The 22,840-nt window shown below is 38.9% G+C and overlaps 1 protein-coding gene across 1 annotated transcript in view; it reads right to left on the minus strand.

The window, feature by feature from the left end:
• The window catches only part of LOC149121998 (uncharacterized), a 60,062-nt gene that overhangs the window by 22,859 nt on the left and 14,363 nt on the right, over positions 1 to 22,840 (minus strand). Inside the window, exon 3 of the mRNA XM_089314933.1 lies at positions 20,197 to 20,297. Within this exon, the coding sequence (XP_089171059.1) occupies positions 20,239 to 20,297 (59 nt within the window). The 3' untranslated portion in view covers positions 20,197 to 20,238. The remainder of the gene's footprint in view (positions 1 to 20,196; positions 20,298 to 22,840) is intronic.

Below are 22,840 nucleotides of genomic sequence, written 5' to 3' on the forward strand. Positions count from 1 at the left end.
AATGTTGGGTCTAAGCTGAAGCAATGGGTAGAAATTAGGGGTATTGGCAATTTGCTGAATGGCTACAGGCAGAGGAGAAAAATGGATGTAAGTCTGGAAGGACATTTATAGTGCTGTTACCCAGTCTTGTTATCATCAACATTAAAAACAAAAACAAAAAGAGACATTTAAATAAGTAGAAAGAATGTTAGTCAAATTTGCAGATGATACAAATTTAGAATTTCACACAGTGAATAAAGAGGTGGCATAATTATAATACACCACACTGCAAATGAACAAAAAATTTCGAAGTTGGTGGGAGGGAACAAATTTAATGAGATAAAATTCACACAAATACCATGGAAGTGCAAAAGAAAAAGATAAAAACCCAAGCAGGCAAGCTCAGGATGGAGCATGTGAGTCTTGAGTTGGATATTTAAAACACACTTAGGAATTTCAGGTATTACTCTAATATAGTTGCCACAAAAGCAGCTTCATTGCCAAGAGAAAGAAATTGGAATGAGGCTGTTGCTAATTGTATTCTGTCCTTTGGTGGTCAGAGCATACCCCAAGTTTTCAAAGCATTAAAAAAACCAGGGCATGTTCAGAAGAAACCACAAGAAATGAGGAAGCGCTCGAAAGGGGCTTGTCATGACATCATAGAGGAAGTCAACATTTTGTTAGCCCAAAAGTTGTGTCTGGAACCTGGAAGTAGCATTTATAGACAGATTATGGCTAAATGTAAGGAACATCAACTAGAACAGCCTGAATTTGGGAGACTAAGGAAATCCAGTCATCCATGGTGCTTCAGCACCACGTCAGTTGTCAGAGTATGTGGGATCATCATTAACGGGTTTTCAGTCCTTTTCAACCCCTCGAATCTTCAGTTTCAGAATTGTCTCTTTTATAAAGATTTATTTATTTGAAAGGCAGAGTTATGGGGAAAGGGAGTGAGGGTGGGGAGAGAGAGAGAGAGAGAGAGGGAAAGAGAGAGAAAGAGAGAGAGAGAGAAAGACTTCCATCTGCTGTTTCACTCCCAAATGGTTGCAAAGGCCAGGGTTGGGCCAGGCCAAGGCCAGGAGCCAGGAGCTTCATCCAGTCTCCCGCGTGGGTGCAGGGGCTCAGGTACTTGGGCCATCTCTGGCTGCTGCCTCAGGCACATAAGCAGAGAGCCGGATCAGAAGTGGAACAGCTGGGACTGGAACTAGTACCCATATGGGATGCCAGAGTTACATGTGATGGTTTAACCTGCTGTGCCACAACACTGGCCCCTAGAATTGTTTGCTAATCCTAACAACTTATCTTTTAGAGCCATTTTCAGATGTGCTTTTAGGAGTTGGGGAAATTGAACAACAGAGGTCTTACAATCCCTCCCTTCAGCCCAACATGAACACTCCAGAAAGACACGTATTGTGTTTCAAACATATTGGCGCATCCTGGTTTTGACGTAGGCAAGGGAAGAATTGGCAAACTATGGAAACATTTGAAAATTCCAAGGCAACATGAGTAAAGCCACCAGTTGGAAATTGGGTTCCCAGTGTTGTCTCCAATTATATCTGGCTGAGGGAACATATAAGGCTTGCTGTTTCTCACTTAGCAGAATGTCACAGTGATCACTGATGGTTTGCTTGTAATAGACAATATCAACATTTCTCTCAGCACTATAACAATAAAAACACAGGTTGTTTTTAGTGATGATTCTATTCCAATTATGCTTGTTATCTAAACTAATGCTTCCCATGTTAAATACAGCGTGGTGATGTGAGTTGTTGTCGTAGCTTATATTCAGCATAAACAAATCTTAGCCTCTTCAGGGATGGGAACTCACTATTCCATCCATAAGTCATTTTCTTATTCACAAGACGGGAAAGTGTATGTTTCCCTTTTGAGTCCTTTATAGTATATATTTGCTGATCAATATCATGTGAATCTATACCAGACATTAATTTTGTATTTCATGGTTCCTGGACAATATAATACAATGTTTTCCACAATTACATGAGGAACTAATAAATTTTTGAAAAAATAATTCACTATGAAACTTCAAAATCTTTTTGACAATAGCATAATTTGTTTTGCACTTACAGTATACATAGTAGAAAAGTTACAAACAACATGGGAATTAAATATTTTCTAACAATATCAAGCTCAGAAAAGTGCTTATGTAGCATTTTCCTGCTTGCTTTACATTTATATTTGTGTCACAATGCAAAGAGGGCATTTACCATCCAAGATTAATGCTATGTTTTCTATGTTATTTTGTATCATCTAAACTGCAGTTGGACTAAACAACAACAAAAAATAAGCAACTGAATGCTGAACAACCCACTATAAAAATAGTCAACATCAGAAAAAATGTCCCAGAATATATGCATAATTTACCATTTTTATTTTGGCAAAACTTTAGAGTACTGTTATGATGAGTGAATAAAATAACATACATAAAGCTTCACCAGAAATTAGCTCAATGTAGCTGACTTTTATGGAACACTTATCATTAGTATTATTAAGGTAATTAATACTAGTAATATTACCAACTGAATCTAGAGTCATATGGATCATACACATTGACATATGAGAGGTCTATTTTTCACTTTTTAATTGTAGAAATTGTTTCTTAGATCTCCATTGCTTCAGAAATAGCTGTTTAAAAGTAATGAAAACTAATAACCTAATTGTTGTGCTTCTAAGTATCATCATCGGCTTAGTACTCAAACCCAGTACTGGTGGATTAAACGGCAAGCTCAAGGACTGCTTAATCTGACTACTGCTAATCTTTACCAAACGGCCTTGTCAGATGCAATTTGCTCTATGGCAACCCTGCTCCGAAGGTAGCTCCATTTATAGTATAGTATAGTATAGTATAGTATAGTATAGTATAGTATAGTATAGTATCTTCCATTTGGAAGTAAAATATACACTGATATAAACAAAGCTTTCCTGTTTAAATAGAAACAACCACAGTGTGGAAAGAAAGAATGCTTCTGGGTTAGAAAAAGTTTGTGAATCCTTGAACCATGCCGATAAGAGTAAATGTTCCTAACTGGGTGTCACAAAGACAAAAGTCAAGGAATGATTGCATACTATTATATAGAATGTCTGCTAATTTTTCTTTTGTGATTTTCTTTAGATTTAATGATTCAATAAGGGATGTCTTGAGTATAAATAGAAGCAATTGCTAAGAAAATTACTTCCCAGAAAACAAGCGGAATCTTTCCTCCATTAAAAGATTTTCCTCTGGTGAACACTCTCATATTTTAGGGTAGATTAGATTCTAGTGTTTGGAGAAAATGAAATGCTGGAAGCTGAGACTCCCACAAAATCACATAGCTGGGGGTCATTTAGTTCATCTTCCTATCTCCCTTCAAAATAGCAACTAAGAAAACTTTTCAATTCTTTAGAATTTTTAGTATAAACTATTATTTGAGTCTTCTCTGAGACACCTCTCTGTTTTGTTTTGTTTTATTTTAATGACTACTTCATTTCTGAAGGAATTCTGAAATAATTACCCTAATTAACTGGATTATAGCATTGAAATCTCCAGAGCTAAAAGGATGAGGGCAACACTCATGGTGTTTTTTGCCTAGAAGAAATAAGGCTGACAACTGAGATGAGGCCTTCACTGGCAAGGAGGGCACACTGAGAAATACAAGGCTGGGAGAAGCCTGGAGGCCTGTCAAAGTGTGGAAAGATCACAGATTTGAACCAGATATCAAAAAAGATGAAAAAGTTATGTGTAAGTGAAATGACTTAGCATCACATGGTGGGACAAAGAGGAGACATGGGGTACTTGGGTGAGACTTGAGTTATGTTAGAAAGAATTTTTTCGCAGTAAGAAGGGATGCTCAGCACTGAAGTGAGTCCCCAATGTAGGTTATACAATTTCAATCTTCAGTGTTGTTTTTTTCTTAAAAAAAAAAAAAGTCTAAATATTTGAGCTGGTTTAAGCAAAATAGTTTATCTGGAGATAAAATAATTATCTTATTATATTGAATCAAAATGACTTCATAAATGCCATTTGATGCCTATTATTCTTTAAGAGGAAAAATTATATCCAGAAATTTCTATCCCTAGAACATTAAATATAACACTCCCAATATCTAACATGCATGGTCAAAATCCCAACTATTTCTACCATTTTTCACTAAATTTACAATCAGTTAGGAGTATTCTCATCTCTTTCTGTACCAGCTGCAAATTAAATTAGTTATAAGTAAATAGTAACAATATATACTTGGAAACTATTAACAAAACTATCAAAATCCAGTAATTGGAACCAGTCTTATAATGATTACATATACAGACCAAAAAAAAAGGCATGAATAAACATGAAAGACATTTCTAAAACTGCTGGATAAAGTAACTATCAGGTCTCCTTGCTTTTTTCCATGATGAGGACTAGACAATGGATTCTAAGGTTCATTATGAACAAAATGTCTTTGTTTTTTCATTCATTTTAAAATCAGACTCATACATATTTACACACATATTAACACATATATGTATATATATATATACACACATATATCCATAACTAAATTATCAGGCAAGGTTTCTCTAAATATCTATGGAGAAAAGAATGTCAGCTACAGAGTACTTATTACTTGGGTGTAGGATTTGGGTCTAGATTGTTAATAAGAAGTAGGCAATAGGATCCATGTTTACTGTCCAGCAGTCAGGGAACTTTTATCTGTTTCTCCTAGGCAGGACCTGTGCTTCCGGTAGTATATTACAAGTGCAGACACAAGTTTAGTTGAAGTGACATCTGTTTGACCTGAGTTTTAATCTCACCTCTAATTATTTATTGTCTGGGTGCACCTGCACAAGTACCTCTATTTCTCTAAGGACAGTGTTAGATCAATTGTAATTTCTTGGTTAGTCCTCTTTCCTTTGGGGAAGGAAATTCTGATAGTATTATGAGGATGACTATATTTTATAAGCAAATATAAAATTTTATATTGACTATATTTTATAAGCAAATTATATACATAAAAATTTCCTTTCTTTAGGGAAGGTAATTCTGATAGCATTATGGGAATGACTATATTTTATAAGCAAATATGAATGAGAAATGATTCTAGTCTCATGTTTGGTAGGTATAGTTGAGAGTTGCATGGTCCTTAGAATGATCCACATCCACATCCATTAAATCCATCTACAGCAGAATGCTATAGATCCATGGATGTACACATCCATCTACAGTAGGATGCCAACATATTAATTTATATGCATCAAGCTAATGAGCTGTATTGGCTGTAGTTTTTCCTCTATAGGTATAGATATAAATGTAAGTGCGTGGGAAGGAGAACTACAATCAATGAGCCAGTTATCTAGTAAGTCTGGGAATAACTGGAAGGTGTAAATGGATGACACTTAGTGCCATAATATGTTAAAGCAATCTCCTCCCTCCCGGACACATCTGCTAGATGGTCCAGAGACTCATATTCCTGCACCAGGATCTTCTTACCCTATCAAAGTTCCTTCCATCTTTGCCTCTTTTGCATCTCCCCTTTCTGTACCTCCACTATTGAACTTCTGATGCACACAAATGTTTACTCATAAAAGCTTTTGAGTTCCAGGTACACAAAATGCTGAAATTTCAAGCCAAAATACTATTTATTAGCTTGCATAGGAATGTGAGGTAATCATGTAAATGCTGTGTTGACATTACCTAGAAGCAAACCTGAGCTTTATCCACATTCTCCATGTGCCATTTGAAGAACCACAAACACATAATTGCATGTAAGTTCCCTCTCTGAAAGGGAACATGGTATTTCTATTTAGCACGAACATTGTTTTCCAGTTTCTCTTTATAAGCATTCTGTTTCTCTCTCTCTCTCTCTCTCTCTATATATATATATATATATATATATATGTATATATATATTTTCTATATATATATATATGTTATATGTTTGGGGCTGGCACTGTGGCGTTGCAGGTTAAGCTGCTGCCTACAGTGCCAGCAACCCATATGGGTGCCAGTTCGAGACTCAGCTGCTCCACTTCCAATCCAGCTCTCCGCTATGGCCTGAGAAGGCAGTAGAAGCTGGCCCAAGTCCTTGGGCCCCTCCACCCACCTGGGAGACCTGATAGAAGGTCCTAGCTCCTGGCTTTGGATGGCACAGGTCTGGCCATTGTAGCCATTTGGGGAGTGAACCAGTGGATGAAAGACCTCTCTCTCTCTCTCTGTGCCTCTCCTCTCTCTGTGTAACTCTGACTTTCAAATAAATAAATAAATCTTTAAAAAGAAAACAAAAAAATCCTATATATATATACATATATATATATATATATATATATATGTATGTTTTTGATGTGCCATAATGCTGGCTGCTTGAAATATTTCTTTTTGGCAAAAGCTAACAAAATTATATACAAAGATGACAATCGAAGAAAACAGAAACACCATAATAATGGGTTCTGGGATTACAAGGCTGAGAAGCTGGGAGTCAAGCTCAGTCCAACATTTGCAGCAACGGCATGCTCACTTGCATCTCATGCTTTATGAGAGGACGGTGGAGGATGAGGAAGTGGGGGACAATCTTCTCTGCTTCTCTGCTCATTCTGTTCCTTGTGATAATTTACAGTTTCCCTTGTAAGGCCACGTGACGCCACAGAAGTCGCAGGTAAAAATAATATATCTAGTCTGAAGCTCCAATATGGATCAAATAAATGTAAATGAGAATAACAAATGTTGTTGAAAAAGTCTCAGGACAGAAAAAGCTTACGAGCACAGACATTAGAACTGTGGCACTTAAGGAACGTGATAACAGCATTTCATTTGGATATTTTATTAGGAGGACCCTTTTAAAGAATTAAATATCTATACTTCATGTATTTAATTTACACTGTGACATTTGAAATGTTTCTTTTAAATGTATATATTTTCCTTTTTTTTAAATAAGAGAGTAAGGTGGCTGAAATATCCCTATTTATAAATATATAAAAATCCTCCTTACATGAACATAATCCCCAGTGCCCAGGCACGGATCATGTATCTAACTCAGAGTTGGGAAATTATATGCTGGAGTACTGATTCCTCTTGTTCCTTTTATAACTGACTCCTAAGAGAAAAGCTGGGAGATTTCAGTGATGCTCCTCTGAAGTAAGGTCCCTTGTTTCAAAAATCCATTTTTATAAAATTTTATGGCTTGATTAAGTAGATGCTGTCTAACAGACCCAACAGTAAATAACACAAATGAAAAAATATTACCTTGTAGTATGTTGTCTTATTGGTTGATCTCATGTAATGGGTTTTGTGTTTCATCATGCAAAAAGGTTTTAATAATAAAGACATTTTCATCAATTTTTTATAAAAGCATTTCCAGGACTAATAAATACTTCCTGGCTTCAAGAATACATTTGAAATTTGAAAGAGAATTTCTGTATTATGGAAGAGTTAGATACTTGGCACACATAATGTGTTCCAAATCATCTGCCTTTGACAGCTAACATGCCAATATTTAGACTTTATCAGAAACTTTTGAATGTGAAATTAGGGCAAGGATGCTGTGCAAGGAATTTCTTAAAATCATACTTCTATTGACTAAATTTATTGGCTTGAGATGTGTACATGATGGAGAACTACACATTATAAACAATTAAAAAAGGAATGTACATTTCTAATTAATTTAACAATTCTGACAGAATAGAATGAACTCTTTGGTGTTTTTCCCACTTATATTGTAGGATTAAAGTAGCAGAATGATGTTAGGGGAGTGTTAGCTGGGTCAGGGCTCTGGGAACATTTTGAGAACCTTCGATACTAAGTACCGCACACACTGGGAGAAGAGATTTTGCTTAAAGCTTAATATAATGCCAAATGAATCAATGTCAACTACAGTTGGAAGGGATTATTAAATTCTATTTTTATTAAACTTTAGTATGCCACTTATAGGTGGTTAGTTATACTTCTCCATCCATGCAGCCAAAGCAACCATTTGACTGAGGCAAACGCTGACTTAAAAAAAATAAAAAGAGTGAAAGGAAGAAATGAAGGCACAAAGAAGCAAGCTACAAACCCCACAATTGCACATCATCCCCCAGATATAATGATCAGACATAAATGATTAGGTTTGCTTACTTTTCCACACTCGCCAAATATAATTATAAATTATTGCAATCTATGTTGTAAACTCTGAAAATCTCAATGCGCCTTTTCTGTGTCACTACTCAGGTGCCAAATGGACATTTTATAGAAAAACCATTTCTCATCTACATGAACTAGAGAGCTGAGGGTGGGAAGGGGATAGATGGGGCAGGGTGGTTGATTTAAATGACATAACTCAGAATTTACTATGGACTTAAAATCTCTGACTTAACGTTGCATTAACTGCTGGTGGTTGCTTTACTGCCTTTAAAACATGCATATATAATTGGATACTGTAATGCTTTGCGGGCAAAATAAATACCAACTCACACTAAAATAAATACTGTGCATGATGAAGTTCATGTGGACATAAATTAATCATTTACCAGTTAACCAATATGCACAGGAAAGAAATAGATCACTTATTATATAAAGTGATTATAAAGGTTGCCTCATCTATAAAATGAGAAAAATAAAATGCTGATATATTTTACAGCAGTGCTGTGAGGAAAAATGTATAAAATTATTGCTAAGCAGTTTATAAACCATAAAATGCAGTATGAACATTAAATTAATAATATTTGTACTAATTCAGATTCAACACCCTTTGCATTAAATATATCTTTTTGCCTATTGAAGCATGCACAAAACCAAACTAAGCCCTTTTATTTAATTTTTAATGATGTCTTCAGAATTCTGCAAAGCATCACAGAAGTTATTTGCTGTGTTAAAAATATTTCAGTGGCTCACTCCCACTCCCACTAGTTTTAAGAAAGTTCTTGGCTGTTCCAATCCTCAACCCCGTTTCTAAAGTTGTCTCCCAAAGGATTTTATGTCTTTCACTTGCACAGACATAGTAGTTAGGAAGGGAACGTGGGTTTGAACTTTTTAATCAAGTGGAAGTTATTAACATGCTCTGAGCTTTGCTTTATTTTAATTTACAGATTGAAATAGGAAAGTAATGCTAACGTGGAGGGCAGGTGTGTTGAGTCTCTGCATATTGCATCAAACTCATCTGCAATGTTAACCCTCCTGGACAGCAGCAAGGTCTCAAGGTCATCATGCAGCTCAAAGTGTTATGGGTCTTCAAGATAAATCAAGCCCCTGTTTCTCAGCTTGCATCCAGAAATGCCATTCAAGGGTACAAGGCAGAACTAGGTAATACAGAACATAATTCCTTTATTCTTCACCTATTTCTTTTTATTCTCTTTTTTTTATGGAGTCTTATTATTTAGAAGACCTACTTGCACAAAACCTGTACTCCACTCAGCACATTTTTAACATTGTCAACGTCCCTTTGACTCTCAATGATAAAACACATCAGACGTTTCTCCACTCGTTTCCTTTTACAGAGACCATTAATACAGAAATACCCCCTCTTCTTGTACTATGAGATGACAAATGGCTGCCTGGAGATGTTTGAAATATTGCCAAATCTCTTCCATGTATCATGTGTCACCAGCGATAATAAACAGTGACTAATCTTTGGTCATGAACTGTATTTATGGCTTTCTTATCATCAGGAGGTAAGTATTTTCTTGAACCAGGTTTAAGGTTCTAATATTTATACTAGAAACATATGTGCTAGGATAACTGTGCTAGGTTCAAAGGAAATTAATCCTTGTTTTTCTTTCATTGCACTCTTTATGGAGCTTGGCATTTTCATCTGTGTCTACCTCTTTTTGCATTAGGATTCACCCAGGAGTGTTCTGATCAGGAAATAATCAGTCAATTCACCATTTTGGTGACACCAGAGTCCTTGGACAACAGGAAAAATAACAGGGAAAGAAACATGGCCACAATGCAAACTTATCCCAGTTAAAGATTCTCAGGGGTCCAAAGGAAGCACGGGGAAATTGCTCCATTTTCTAAATCCGACCCAGGATAGACGGCTCAAAGTCTACCCAAGAAACACCAGACTATTCAACAAATGGAAGCCAAATTAAGGCTTTCAGGGGAAAGAAATAGGGTCAATCATGGTGAAATTCTACTTTAATTCAATTTAACTAATATTTATAAGGTACATTCCAGACACTAGAGTAGGTGCATGAGAGATACCAGTCAAAACCAACAAAAATCACTGCCATCATGTAGCTTATGTCCTAATGAAAGGAGACAGGCTATAAGTAAGAATAAATTATATAATTTATTAGAAGGTGGAAAGTATCTTTGGGGGGGTATTAAATCAGGGAATGGAACCAGAAAGTGTGGGCAGGAGTTGTATTTTCAGAAGGCTGGTCAGCAAAGGTCTTATTGAGAAGATGATATTTGAACAAAGATTTGAAGGTAAGAAAGCAAGTCAGGTGGATTCATGGAAGATGAATCTCTCAGAGAAAACAGCAAGTGCAAAGGCCCTGATGTTGATGGAACTCTGAAGCAGCCAGAGTGGGCTACAGTAGAGTAAAATGGATGAGGAAGGAAACACAAGGAAATGAGGTCTGGGAGGTCGTGGTTGGCTGACTCTGCAGGAAACAGGGAGGCACTGGAGGATTTCCAGTTGAAGAGCAAAATGATTTAACTTAAACTTTATTGTAAAGAGACTATAGGGGGCAAAGGTGGAAGTAAAGAAATCAATTACATAAATTAAAATTAATAGTTCAACTGTCTTCTCTGTGTAAGCTTAATGAATATGATCCAGAAGTTAATGATAAGAGTTCAAAATCAGATGCAGACACATTGAAGTTGTAGCCAAACAAAGCTAAGACTGGCTGGAAGAGAGAATCCAATAAAACTCAATTCATGTCCACAGCATCAAATGGTAAGTCTGAATATATTTTTAACTAAGGTTATGGATCTATGATAAAAAATAAGGACTAAGGTTTCGGAATGTCAAGCATCTGTTGCTAAAGAATATATTTAAAATGTCCTTTTGAACATTGGGTTGTGGAATTAAGCAAGCACGTCCTATCATATGGAGATGGTCTTCTCAGGTACATTTCAGTCCTTTGCTTCTTGGGAGTTGAAAGCTGAGGAAACCCGGCCGGCGCCACGGCTCACTAGGCTAATCCTCCACCTTGCAGCGCCGGCACACCGGGTTCTAGTCCTGGTCGGAGCGCTGGATTCTGTCCCGGTTGCCCCTCTTCCAGGCCAGCTCTCTGCTGTGGCCAGGGAGTGCAGTGGAGGATGGCCCAAGTCCTTGGGCCCTGCACCCCATGGGAGACCAGGATAAGCACCTGGCTCCTGCCATCAGATCAGCGCAGTGCGCCAGCTGCAGCGCGCCGGCCGTGGCGGCCATTGGAGGGTGAACCAACGGCAAAGGAAGCCCTTTGTCTCTGTCTCTCTCTCTCTCACTGTCCACTCTGCTTGTCAAAAAAAAAAAAAAAAAAAAAAAAAAAAAAGTTGAGGAAACCCGAGCCGTTAAGAAGAAAGCATATCACCAAGAACGATGAAGAACATCATCATTTGGATTAAGTGCAAGTATTTTTGCTTTAAAATTTAAAAGACAGGAATGGTGGAAACCTACACAAAAAGTTGGGTCTTCCCTAAGGAATGGACAAAGTGGAAAAATAAAAACAATGATGAAAGGCAATCTAGACTTCTTTAAGGGTACTTCAAAAAGCTTGTGGCAAAATGAATTAAGGTTTGGTGCAATATGAAATCCATATATACCAGGAATCTTCAAAATATTCGTGAAAAGCACATACTGTGAAAAACTACATGGACAGTATTCCACCTTCCTGGCCATCATAATGATTAGGTTGTGAAATAGCTCCCTCTCACCTCTCCAGAGCAGTTTCTGCTTAAAGCAAATTGAAGCCAAAATAGTGTCAAAATACTTCTCCAAAGTAGGCTACTGCATTCACCTAGGGAAATTTCTACTATAAATAGGTGCTAATTTTTAAAAGTGGCTTCTCAACTATATTAAAATATGTCAGAAAGATGTGTATGTTATTCATCCCTTAATTTTGGAAATCTGACTTCTCTCTAAAAAAAATTCCACCCTAGGAAATTCTAGGTGCATTATGTCAATTATCTGATTCTTTTTTAAAGATTTATTTTATTTATTTGAAAGGCATAATGACAGGGGTGGGGGGAAGAGAGAAAGTGTGTGCGATATCTTCAATCCCCTGGTTCATTCCCAAAAGCCTGCAATGGCTGGGGCTAGGCCAGGTGGAAGCCAGGAGCCTGGAACTCCATCCAGGTATCCCACATGAGTGGCAGGGGCCCAAATCCTTGGGCCATGATCTCCTGTCTTCCCCGGCACATCAGCAGGGAGCAGAACAGGAAGCAGAGCAGCTGGGACTCAAACTGGTGCTCCCATATGGGATGCTGGTGTTGTAGCATAGGCACCTAGTTTTTTTTTTTTTTTTTTTTTTTGACAGGCAGAGTGGACAGTGAGAGAGAGACAGAGAGAGAAAGGTCTTCCTTTGCCGTTGGATCACCCTCCAATGGCCGCCGCTGCAGCCGGCACACCGCGCTGATCCGATGGCAGGAGCCAGGATCCAGGTGCTTTTCCTGGTCTCCCATGGGGTGCAGGGCCCAAGCACCTGGGCCATCCTCCACTGCACTCCCTGGCCATAGCAGAGAGCTGGCCTGGAAGAGGGGCAACCGGGACAGAATCCGGCGCCCCAACCGGGACTAGAACCCGGTGTGCCGGCGCCGCATGGTGGAGGATTAGCCTATTGAGCCACGGCGCCGGCTCTTTTTTTTCTTTTTGAGTCTAAGATTTTTGTTTATTGAGATAGTAGATGTAAGTTGAGCTTCCTCTGTTAATAAAAGTAACTGCATATTATAGTTATCATTCTTTACAATAAGAACAGAAGGGCCTGATAACAACCTCAAGGCAATGTAATGTTCCCTGAAAGAATACTTTAGAGTCAAGGCAGCAATAATAATGAACATAATAACTGCTACCATTTAGTCATTGCTGATGCATGGCAAATGCTTTATGTCAATTAATTTTCCCAACAACCCTATGAGGTAATTTTATACCCATTAGACAGATGAGATACATGAACTCAGAGAAGTCAAGTAAATTATTCAAGGTCACACAGCTTGAAGGTTATAAAGCACAAGTGGAAATTCAGGACTGTTGGACTTTGAAACTCTTGTTACACTGCAAGACATTCCCTGCCTTAAGATAATTTAATTTTTTTTTTTTTTTTTGGACAGGCAGAGTGGACAGTGAGAGAGAGAGACAGAGAGAAAGGTCTTCCTTTACCGGTGGTTCACCCTCCAATGGCCACTGCGGCTGGCATGCTGCAGCCGGCGCACCGCGCTGATCCAATGGCCTAGAAGAGGAGCAACTGGGACAGAATCCGGCACCCCGACTGGGACTAGAACCTGGTGTGCCGGCGCTGCAGGTGGAGGAATAGCCTATTGAGCCGTGGCGCCAGCCGATAGTTTAAGTTAAAACTATTTTGTGACACTCAACTGGTTTTGAAGTTGGTAATATTCATGTATCATATAACCCGCTAATCAAGATCTTCTATTAATCAGGATATCAAGGTTCCTTAACGATTTTATAAACATCTGCTTATTTTATAGAGTGAAAGCATGATCATCTGAAGATTCCTGATGCATTACTAACCACAGAAGTTAAAAAGTAATAGCCACCTGGCACTGTAGGTTATTTTTTATTTGCTTTTTTTTTCTATTTTATTCTAATTTCTGAGAAAATACAAATTAAGTAATGTCCCATGAACTTTGGTACCATCCTATCCATGGGCCTACCAGACCAGTCAAATATTAAGTAGGTCAGTCTACTTGTAAAGACACCGAAAAATTGGTCACCCCAAGCAGATGACTTAGTAGATGACTTAGCAGGCAGGCATGACTAATTGAGCTGAGATGGCTTACGGAATTACTGAATTGCTTATGGTACCTAGCACTGGTATCATTAGGGGCTCACTCTCAAATAATAAAACAATATCACCATAGTACTATTTTTGAGGGCCTAATGTTTATCAGGTACTATACTGATTACATATATTACTTACCTTTACTCCAGGATTTCTCAACCTTGATATTATGACTCTTTGTTGTAGGGGGCTGTCCTGTACATCTAAGGATGATTTGCAGAGTCCCTGGTCTCTACTCACTTGATACCAGTTAACACACCCCACCCTCTCTAATTGTGAGAGCCGAAACAATCTCAGTCATTGCTAAGTGCCTCCCGGTGGGCAAAATGAACCCCCTAAGAACCTCCACTTCACTTCCTCTACCACACTAGAACATCAGTGTTGTTAGAGTAGTAGTGCTTGATGAAGAAACCATGTCTCCAAGGGGTATAAGCAAAATACCTGAAGTCTCACGGAAAGTAAGTTACAGAAGTGGAACTCATACTGATTGTCTCACTCCTGACACTATTACACTATGAATTTTATCTGCTCTCTTTTCCTCATCCCTTAACTCTTTTTTTTTTTTTAAAAAAAACTTTTATTTAATGAATATAAATTTCCAAAGTACAGCTTATGGATTACAATGGCCCCCCCCATAACTTCCCTCCCACCCGCAACCATCCCATCTCACGCTCCCTCTCCCATTCCATTCACTTCAAGATTCATTTTCAATTCTCTTTATATACAGAAGATCAGTTTAGTATATATTAAGTAAAGATTTCAACAGTTTGCACCCACACAGAAACACAAAGTGAAAAATACTGTTTGAGTACTAGTTATAGCATTAAATCACAATGTACAGCACATTAAGGACAGAGATCCTACATGAGGAATGAGTGCACAGTGACTCCTGTTGTTCACTTAACAATTTGACACTCTTGTTTATGGCGTCATTAATCACCCGAGGCTCTTGTCATGAGTTGCCAAGGCTATGGAAGCCTCTTGAGTTCACCAACTCTGATCATATTTAGACAAGGTTGTAGTCAAAGTGGAAGTTCTCTCCTCCCTTCAGAGAAAGGTACCTCATTCTTTGATGACCTGTTCTTTCCACTGGGATCTCACTCACAGAGATCTTTCATTTAGGTCATTCTTTTTCCTTTTTGCTAGTGTCTTGGCTTTCCATGCCTGAAATACTCTCATGGGCTCTTAAGCCAGATCTGAATGCCTTAAGGGCTGATTCTGAGGCCACAGTGCCCTTAGATCTTTTTAAAAATTTATTTATTGTATTTGAAAGGCAGAATTACAGAAAGAGAGAGTAAGGGAGAGATGGAGAGAGAGAGAGAAAGAGAGAGAGATAGAGAGAATCTTCCATCCACTGTTTCACTCCCCAAATGGCCATAATGGCCAGGGCTGGGTCAAGCCAAAGTCAGGAGTTGCCTATTGCTTTCCTAGGCATATTAGTAGAGAGATGGATGGGAAGTGGAGCACTTGGGACTAGAACTGGCACTCATGTGTGATGCTGGCACTGCAGGCAGTGGTTTTACCAGTTATACCACAATACTGGTTCCATCCTGTAACTTCTGTATCTCATCCTTGGGATGGAGCAGTGGGAAGGAAGGAAGGTACACATGACATATTGCACAGAACTTTTATTGTTCTGTGTTCTTTTATTTGACAGGTTAATTCCATTTTAATAGGAATTCCGGAAAGTAATGAAAAAAAATTACAAGTGTTAGATGGTCTATTCTCAGGGTTCTTGAATCTGTCTGATTTAATTTTAGCCAATTAGTTTGCCATTATGGAGGAATATTACATTGAGAATCAATATTATGCTAAACACTAATGTTTTATTCAGTATTAAAAATTTATACAAATAATAATACAAGTACTTTATCTCTACTTTCTCTAAATGAGAAGAAATGTTTCCTTAGGGCAATTCTAGCAACAAAGAAAATGATATCTTCTTAGGAGACTACTGATATTAGATTTTATATAGATCACTGCTTAAATGAATCAGTGAGATTTAATTGAATAAAATTTGTTTGTTTTCTTATAAGATGTATGAGTTTTTCATGATACCAAAATTGTTTTGCTTTTAATACCTACAATATAATTCCATGTTAAGATGATAAAAGTACACTACTGTCCAGTAAAGCCAAAAAGGACAAAGTGTCATATTTATCTCCATTTAGTAGGCCCTCTTTCTTTTTTTCTACTTGGATACTCTACTCTTTTATGATTTAGATAGAATCAGAGGCTGGAATTTGGACTTACATACTTCCTAAATGTGTCTTTCTTGTACAAAGGAATACAACTAAATATACTCTAAGATATCTGGATAAGCATCTAATAGCTACCAATAGACAGTTAAGCATGATTCCAAAGCTGGATTTCAAATCTACTTTCCAACCCTTACCCTTGCATCCTTTCCCCGTATCTGATCTTGTCATGCTGTTGATTCTAAACCTGAGCCCACTGCTGGGGTCTTCTGGAGCTTCTTGACTCCAGCACCTCCTTCCTCTAGCCTGCTCCTCTGCTCTTGTACTCTCCGAACTTCAGTATCTTTTTCATGGCACCTAAGATTTCCATAGTTTTGATCTAATGCAGACATTTACAATTTTTATAATCTATATACTTTAACTCAAATATTTGAGAACTGTCAGAAAACTATAACTTTTTTTTTTTTTTTTTTTTTTTTTTTTTTTTTTTTTTTTACAGGCAGAGTGGATAGTGAGAGAGAGAAACAGAGAGAAAGGTCTTCCTTTTTGCCGTTGGATCACCCTCCAATGGCCCCCACGGCTGGCGCGCTGCGGCTGGCGCACCGCGCTGATCCGATGGCAGGAGCCAGGTGCTTCTCCTGGTCTCCCATGGGGTGCAGGGCCCAAGCACTTGGGCCATCCTCCACTGCCTTCCCGGACCACAGCAGAAAGCTGGCCTGGAAGAGGGGCAACCGGGAAAGAATCCGGCGCCCCGACCGGGACTAGAACCGGGTGTGCCGGCGCCACTAGGTGGAGGATTAGCCTATTGAGCCGTGGCGCCGGCAGAAAACTATAACTTTTAATGTATGCCTAATTTTGTGAATTATTATACTCTGTTTCTCAGTACATATTAGAATTGGAAAAGTTTTGTTCTGTATTTCTGTAATCTCCCACCTGGGTAGCAAGACCAATAGCTAATATGCATGTACCCTGAAAAGGCTGCTTGACTATAAAAAAGAATGAAATTCTACCACTTGCAGCAAAAAGGACTCAACTGGAAGATATCATGTTGAGTGCAATAAGCCAGACCCAGAAAGACAAATACCACATGTCCTCCTTTATATGTGGGAGCTAAAATTTAAAAAACAAACAAACAAACAAACACACATATACACAGAAAAGAAAGAAAAAGGTAAGAAATGTCTGTGGGTATCAGTATTGCTGCAACTAGCTTTGTAAAACTTTGTTTTATACTTTTGTGAAACCAATGGTTAATAATCTTATACAACTATAGTTTTCATGATCTGTAATTACTTTAAAATTTACTGTATATGGGTGAAATGGTCATTTTTCCATTCAACTATTGTTTATAGCTGTTGTCTGTATCCCCACTAAACTGGGGTCTTCTTGCTTTTTCCTTGTTAAACTTCTTATTCAGTGAAGTAGTAAGCCTTTTTACTATGATGTAATTTTAAAATATGTTATCTTAAAAGCTAAAAAAAAAAAAGAAACAGAGAAGGAAAGAGGGTGGGAGGAGGGGGACAGGGAAATAGGGAGGAAAGGAAGAGCATTATGTTCTTAGAATTGTATCTACTAATCACAATGACTGTTAAAAACTAATTAAAAATTAAAATAAAAATAACAAAAAATTTTATAAAGAAGAGAAAAATTGCTTGATTCTAAAGGCCTATTAAATGTTAAAAACTGATATGCAAAGTCAGAGCAAAAAGGAATCACTGAATAAATTAACATTAGAAATTGAAAGTATATTCAGCACAGTAATCACCATTACAAATAGGAAAACTTTAAAAAATAGCACTTAATGGATTGAGTTTACCAAAATATTGATATAATTTCATTAATAAGTACTCTATGCATATGGCTATTCTGAAAGTTCCTTTAAAAATGAAAGACGGATGCATTAATGAAAGGTATTATTACAGGCACATATTTGAATCTAGCTTATGAAAAACAGGACTTGAGAATTTGAAATGTGTGCATAAAATGTAAATGGATTTAATTAACTAAAAACCCATAAGACAGAACTTCTTCAAATAAGCAATTACTTTGGGGACTAATAGTCTAAATAGGATCCTGATTCATTAGCACAAATATCCATATGAGAGAAGGATCAGCAAATTTTATTCTTTAAGTTATTTATGCACACATAGTAATATCTCATTAACTTGGAACTTCAATAAATTTAAAGTCTTTTGATAATTTGCACATAAACTGGGCTGATGCTTACCTTGCTTTGTAATACTTTACTTGTAGGTAGATAAAATATAGTATTTTAAACATTTATTTTCAGTCATATGCACACTTCTTAGATGCAGAATAAACAATTTTCAAGGAACCTCGGGCACTTTACAAGCTCCTACATATATCCAATCTATATGCTAATAACAACATGCTCATATGATTTATTATAACAGGTCTCCTAAGGACTTCTGCTTTGTAATGTTTTGTTGAAGTTACTCTATGTAGTTAAAGGTAATAAAAGCCACATTTGTTTAAAAGTAATCCATAATTCAGCACTGCCACAAATTCAGATATACCCACCTCCCTAATTCATTGGAATAAATGGAATTTTACAAGATTCACAGCTGCCTATAGAGATTTTTCTTTTAAATATGCATTAGAACATATAAACATACAAAGAAAAATAAACTAGAATGAGGAGTGAAAATAACAAATGATTTTAGGAGTACACAAAGGAAAGTCAACTGCCCATTCCAAATCATTATAAGACCTTCAGGCACACAACCGGGGGTGGTGGGAGAAGAAGTCAATAATGTGATCCTTTCTTCAAAAGCTGATTTTGCTCACTTGGGATAACTCTAGTTCTAATCACTTGCAGAATGACATCGTATATTTCCAATTAAAGGCAGTCAGTACCCAGCCTTATAGATGCTCCAAGCCAGGGCATTTGGGAGGAAGAAAAATACCACTGCTCAGCAACCTGGCCATTTCTAAATCGTCCTTGTCTGTGACCATGACTTTTCAGAGTCCACATGTCAATTCTCTGCACAAAATGCCACTCACTGAGGCCCAAGTTGTGCTGTAGTGTGTAAAGCCTCTGCTTGTGATGCCAGTATCCCGTATGGGCACCGGTTCATGTCACGGCTGTTTCACTTTCTATCAAGCTCCCTGTTCATGGCCTAAAAAGAGCAATGGAAGATTACCCAAGTGCCTGGGCCCCTGCTACCTTCCTGGGAGACCTGGAAGAAACTCCTGGCTTCTGGCTTCAGCCTGGCCCAGCCCTGGCTGTTGCAGCCACCTGGGGAGTAAACTAGCAGATGGAAGATTCTCTCTCCCGTCCTCCCTCCCTCCCTCCCTCCCTCCCTCCCTCCTTCTCTTTCTGTAACTTTGACTTTCAAAATAAATAAATAAATCACTCCCATCTTGGGAGTGAACCAATGGATAAAGATTCCTCTCACCTCTCCCTCTCTCTTTGTAACTCTTTTTTATTTATTTATTTATTTGACAGGTAGAGTGACAGTGAGAGAGAGAGAGAGAGACAGAGAGGAACGTCTTCCTTCTGTTGGTTCACCCCCCAAATGGCTGCTACAGTTGGCGCTGCACCAATCCGAAGCCAGGAGCCAGATGCTTCTTCCTGGTCTCTCATGCGGGTGCAGGGGCCCAGGCACTTGGCCCATCCTCCACTGCCCTTCCAGGCCACAGCAGAGAGCTGGACTGGAAGAGGAGTAACCAGAACTAGAACCCAGTGCTCATATGGGATGCCAGTGCTGCAGGTGGAGGATTAACCTAGTGAGCCACGGCACCGCCACTGTAACTCTTTCAAATAAATAAATTAATCTTTAAAAAAATGCTGCTCACTAAGTAATTTTAAGTGTGTAGAAAATGAATAGAAGAGTTGTGTTATTATAATAATCAAAACTCATAAACAGGTTAGAATGATTCTAATTCTAAACCAGATAAAACAGTCAACTACAATTTATAAAACCTACAAGTGAACTAAAACATGAACCATTTTTACTTTTTTATAAAACATTCTGAAGACAAATCTAGACATTATTCATAAGTTGTACCATTACATCGGAAGCATTTCATTTCTTTGTTAAATATTGTAAGAAAATTATAAAAGGGAAAGCCCACTCTGTTACCCAAATTAATAATTACTTACCACATGTACTGGGAAACAAAGCTTCAACTCCATTTTCATAATTTAATCAAGAAAACTTGATGAAGATGCCTCTTTCATGTACTGCTTGATTGTTATAAAACCTAGGAAGGAGATACAAGCATGGAACGTCTCATCAAGAAGAAAACTACTCAAACAATATTAGTTTCTTATGTCAGTGACTATTTCTCATCAGTACAAGAGCCATCCAAGTCAACTACATGCCATTTACAAACCCAAATCTTCTAGCTGCTAAGAAAAGCTAAAGAATAAAGGTTGAAATGACTATTGCTTCTGAAGATGGAATGCCTGGGGTCGAGTCCCACTCACAAGATTTGTCGGAGTGAACTTTTAAGTCCTTAATCTCACCAAGGCTCATTTCCCTTATGTCTCAGGGGAAAGTAATAATATGAGCTATTCACTGGGACTTTTCTGATGATCAGAAGAGATGATATGTGAAAAGACATTTGGTTAACAATGAAAGTATTTATTTATGCTCTCTTTACCTGAGGAACTGGAGGTGGCTTCAAAAGATTAACGAAATCCCATTGGAGTGCCTACGTTCAAGTCCAGGCTCAGCTTCCCAATCGAACGTCCTACTAATGCCTGGGACGCACGGGTGAGGGCTCAAGTTGGGTCCCTGCCACTGAAGTGGGAGGACTTAGAGTGTGTTTCTGGCTCCTAGCTTCAGCCTTGCCCAGCTTGGCTATCCATGTGAGAGAGCCGGAAGAAGCTCCTGGCTCCTGCCTTCGGATAGGCACAGCTCCAGCCGTTGCAGCCATCTGGGGAGTGAACCAGCAGATGGAAGACCCTCTCTCTCTCTGTCTCTGCCTCTCTGTAATTCTGCCTTCAAATAAATATATAAATCTTCTTAAAAAAAAAAAAGAGCGGCTAATTAGTGTGAAATTGAAGGTCAAAACAGTAGTTTTGCTTGGAGATATCTCTTATTTCATAAAAATTATATTATTCCTAGAGACAGCTGAAAGTTTGACTCAGCAACATCCTAAATATAGTCCTGATAGCTTCTTCTTCTTCTTCTTTTTTTTTTTTTTTTTGGCAGGTAGAGTTACAGACAGCGAGAGAAAGAGACAGAGAGAAAGGTCTTCCTTCCGTTGGTTCACCCCCCAAATGGCTGCTACGACTGGAGCTGTGTTGATCCAAAGCCAGGAGCCAGGTGCTTCCTTCTGGTCTCCCATGCGGGTGCAGGAGCCCAAGCACTTGGGCCATCCTCCACTGCCCTCCTGGGCCATAGCAGAGCTGGACTGGAAGAGGAGCAACCGGGACCAGAACCGGCACCCATATGGGATGCCGGCGCCGCTGGCGGATGATTAGCCAAGTGAGCCACGGCGCCGGCCCCCTGATAGCTTCTAACTAGCAAATCAGCCAGCTCTCTGACCATTCTGTGCCTTCCTAACACACACACAAATAGTTCCTTAAGTCACTTTCTCCATAGTGGGGAGTTTCTGGTTGAAGCCATTGATTGCTGGTGACTCCAGGCCACTGTTGCTCCTTAATAAACATAGGGTACAGCTGCAAAGATGAAGTATGGATGCAGATGTGAGATGTTCTGACACTCACATAGCCCATTTCATGGGAGACATTCCAAAGGGGAAAGGAAGAGAAAGGGAAAAGATACAACCAAACAATCACACCAATGCAACAAATCACAGCACGAGGCTTCTTCCTTGAAATCAACCTTCTTCTTGGTTTCCTAATACTTCTCTTCTCACATCCCAGAAAACTCCCCTGAATTTCCCTCTTACGCCCTATCTTAAATGTAAACCTTCCAGAAGACTTTCCAGTTGGCAGCAGTTTCATTCACACTCATATCTTTTATTTTTTTTGACAGGCAAAGTGGACAGTGAGAGAGAGAGAGACAGAGAGAAAGGTCTTCCTTTTTGCCGTTGGTTCACCCTCCAATGGCCGCCGCAGCCAGCGCACTGCGCTGATCCGATGGCAGAAGCCAGGTGCTTATCCTGGTCTCCCATGGGGTGCAGGGCCCAAGCACTTGGGCCATCCTCCACTGCACTCCCTGGCCACAGCAGAGAGCTGGCCTGGAAGAGGGGCACCCGGGACAGAATCTGGAGCCCCGACCGGGACTAGAACGCGGTGTGCCGGCGCCGCAAGGCGGAGGATTAGCCTAGTGAGCCACGGTGCCGGCCCCACACTCATATCTTAAACTACATCATGTTATACTTTTCCAGAGGGCAGCCTCATCCTCATCCTCTCTTGAATTTGCTTTTCTTTCTGCAACTAAAATCAATGGCACTGTCACTTTCCCTGGCTTGAATTGCTGGTGCCATCTTCCTTCTCTCACTCCATTACTGTAACTCCCCACAGCACACAAATTTAATTGATTATGGCCTCTGTGCACAAAAAGACATCTATTTTCCATTTTTGGGCCCTAGACCACCGTTATAGTTCAGAGAATGCAGACCATCTCCCACACACTAGCCACCATCTCCCATGCAGGCAAAGGCTTCCCTCTGATGTGCTCACTGCTTTTTTTTTTTTTTTTTTTTCTTGACAGAGTTAGACAGTGAGAGAGAGGAGAGAGAGAGACAGAGAGAAAGGTCTTCCTTCCGTTGGATCACCCCCCAAATGGCCGCTACGGCTGGCGCGCTGTGCCGATTCGAAGCCAGGAGCC

This window comes from Oryctolagus cuniculus, chromosome 15 (assembly GCF_051225735.1).
Source record: "Oryctolagus cuniculus isolate XC-2025 breed Fujian yellow rabbit chromosome 15, ASM5122573v1, whole genome shotgun sequence".
Taxonomy (NCBI): domain Eukaryota; kingdom Metazoa; phylum Chordata; class Mammalia; order Lagomorpha; family Leporidae; genus Oryctolagus; species Oryctolagus cuniculus.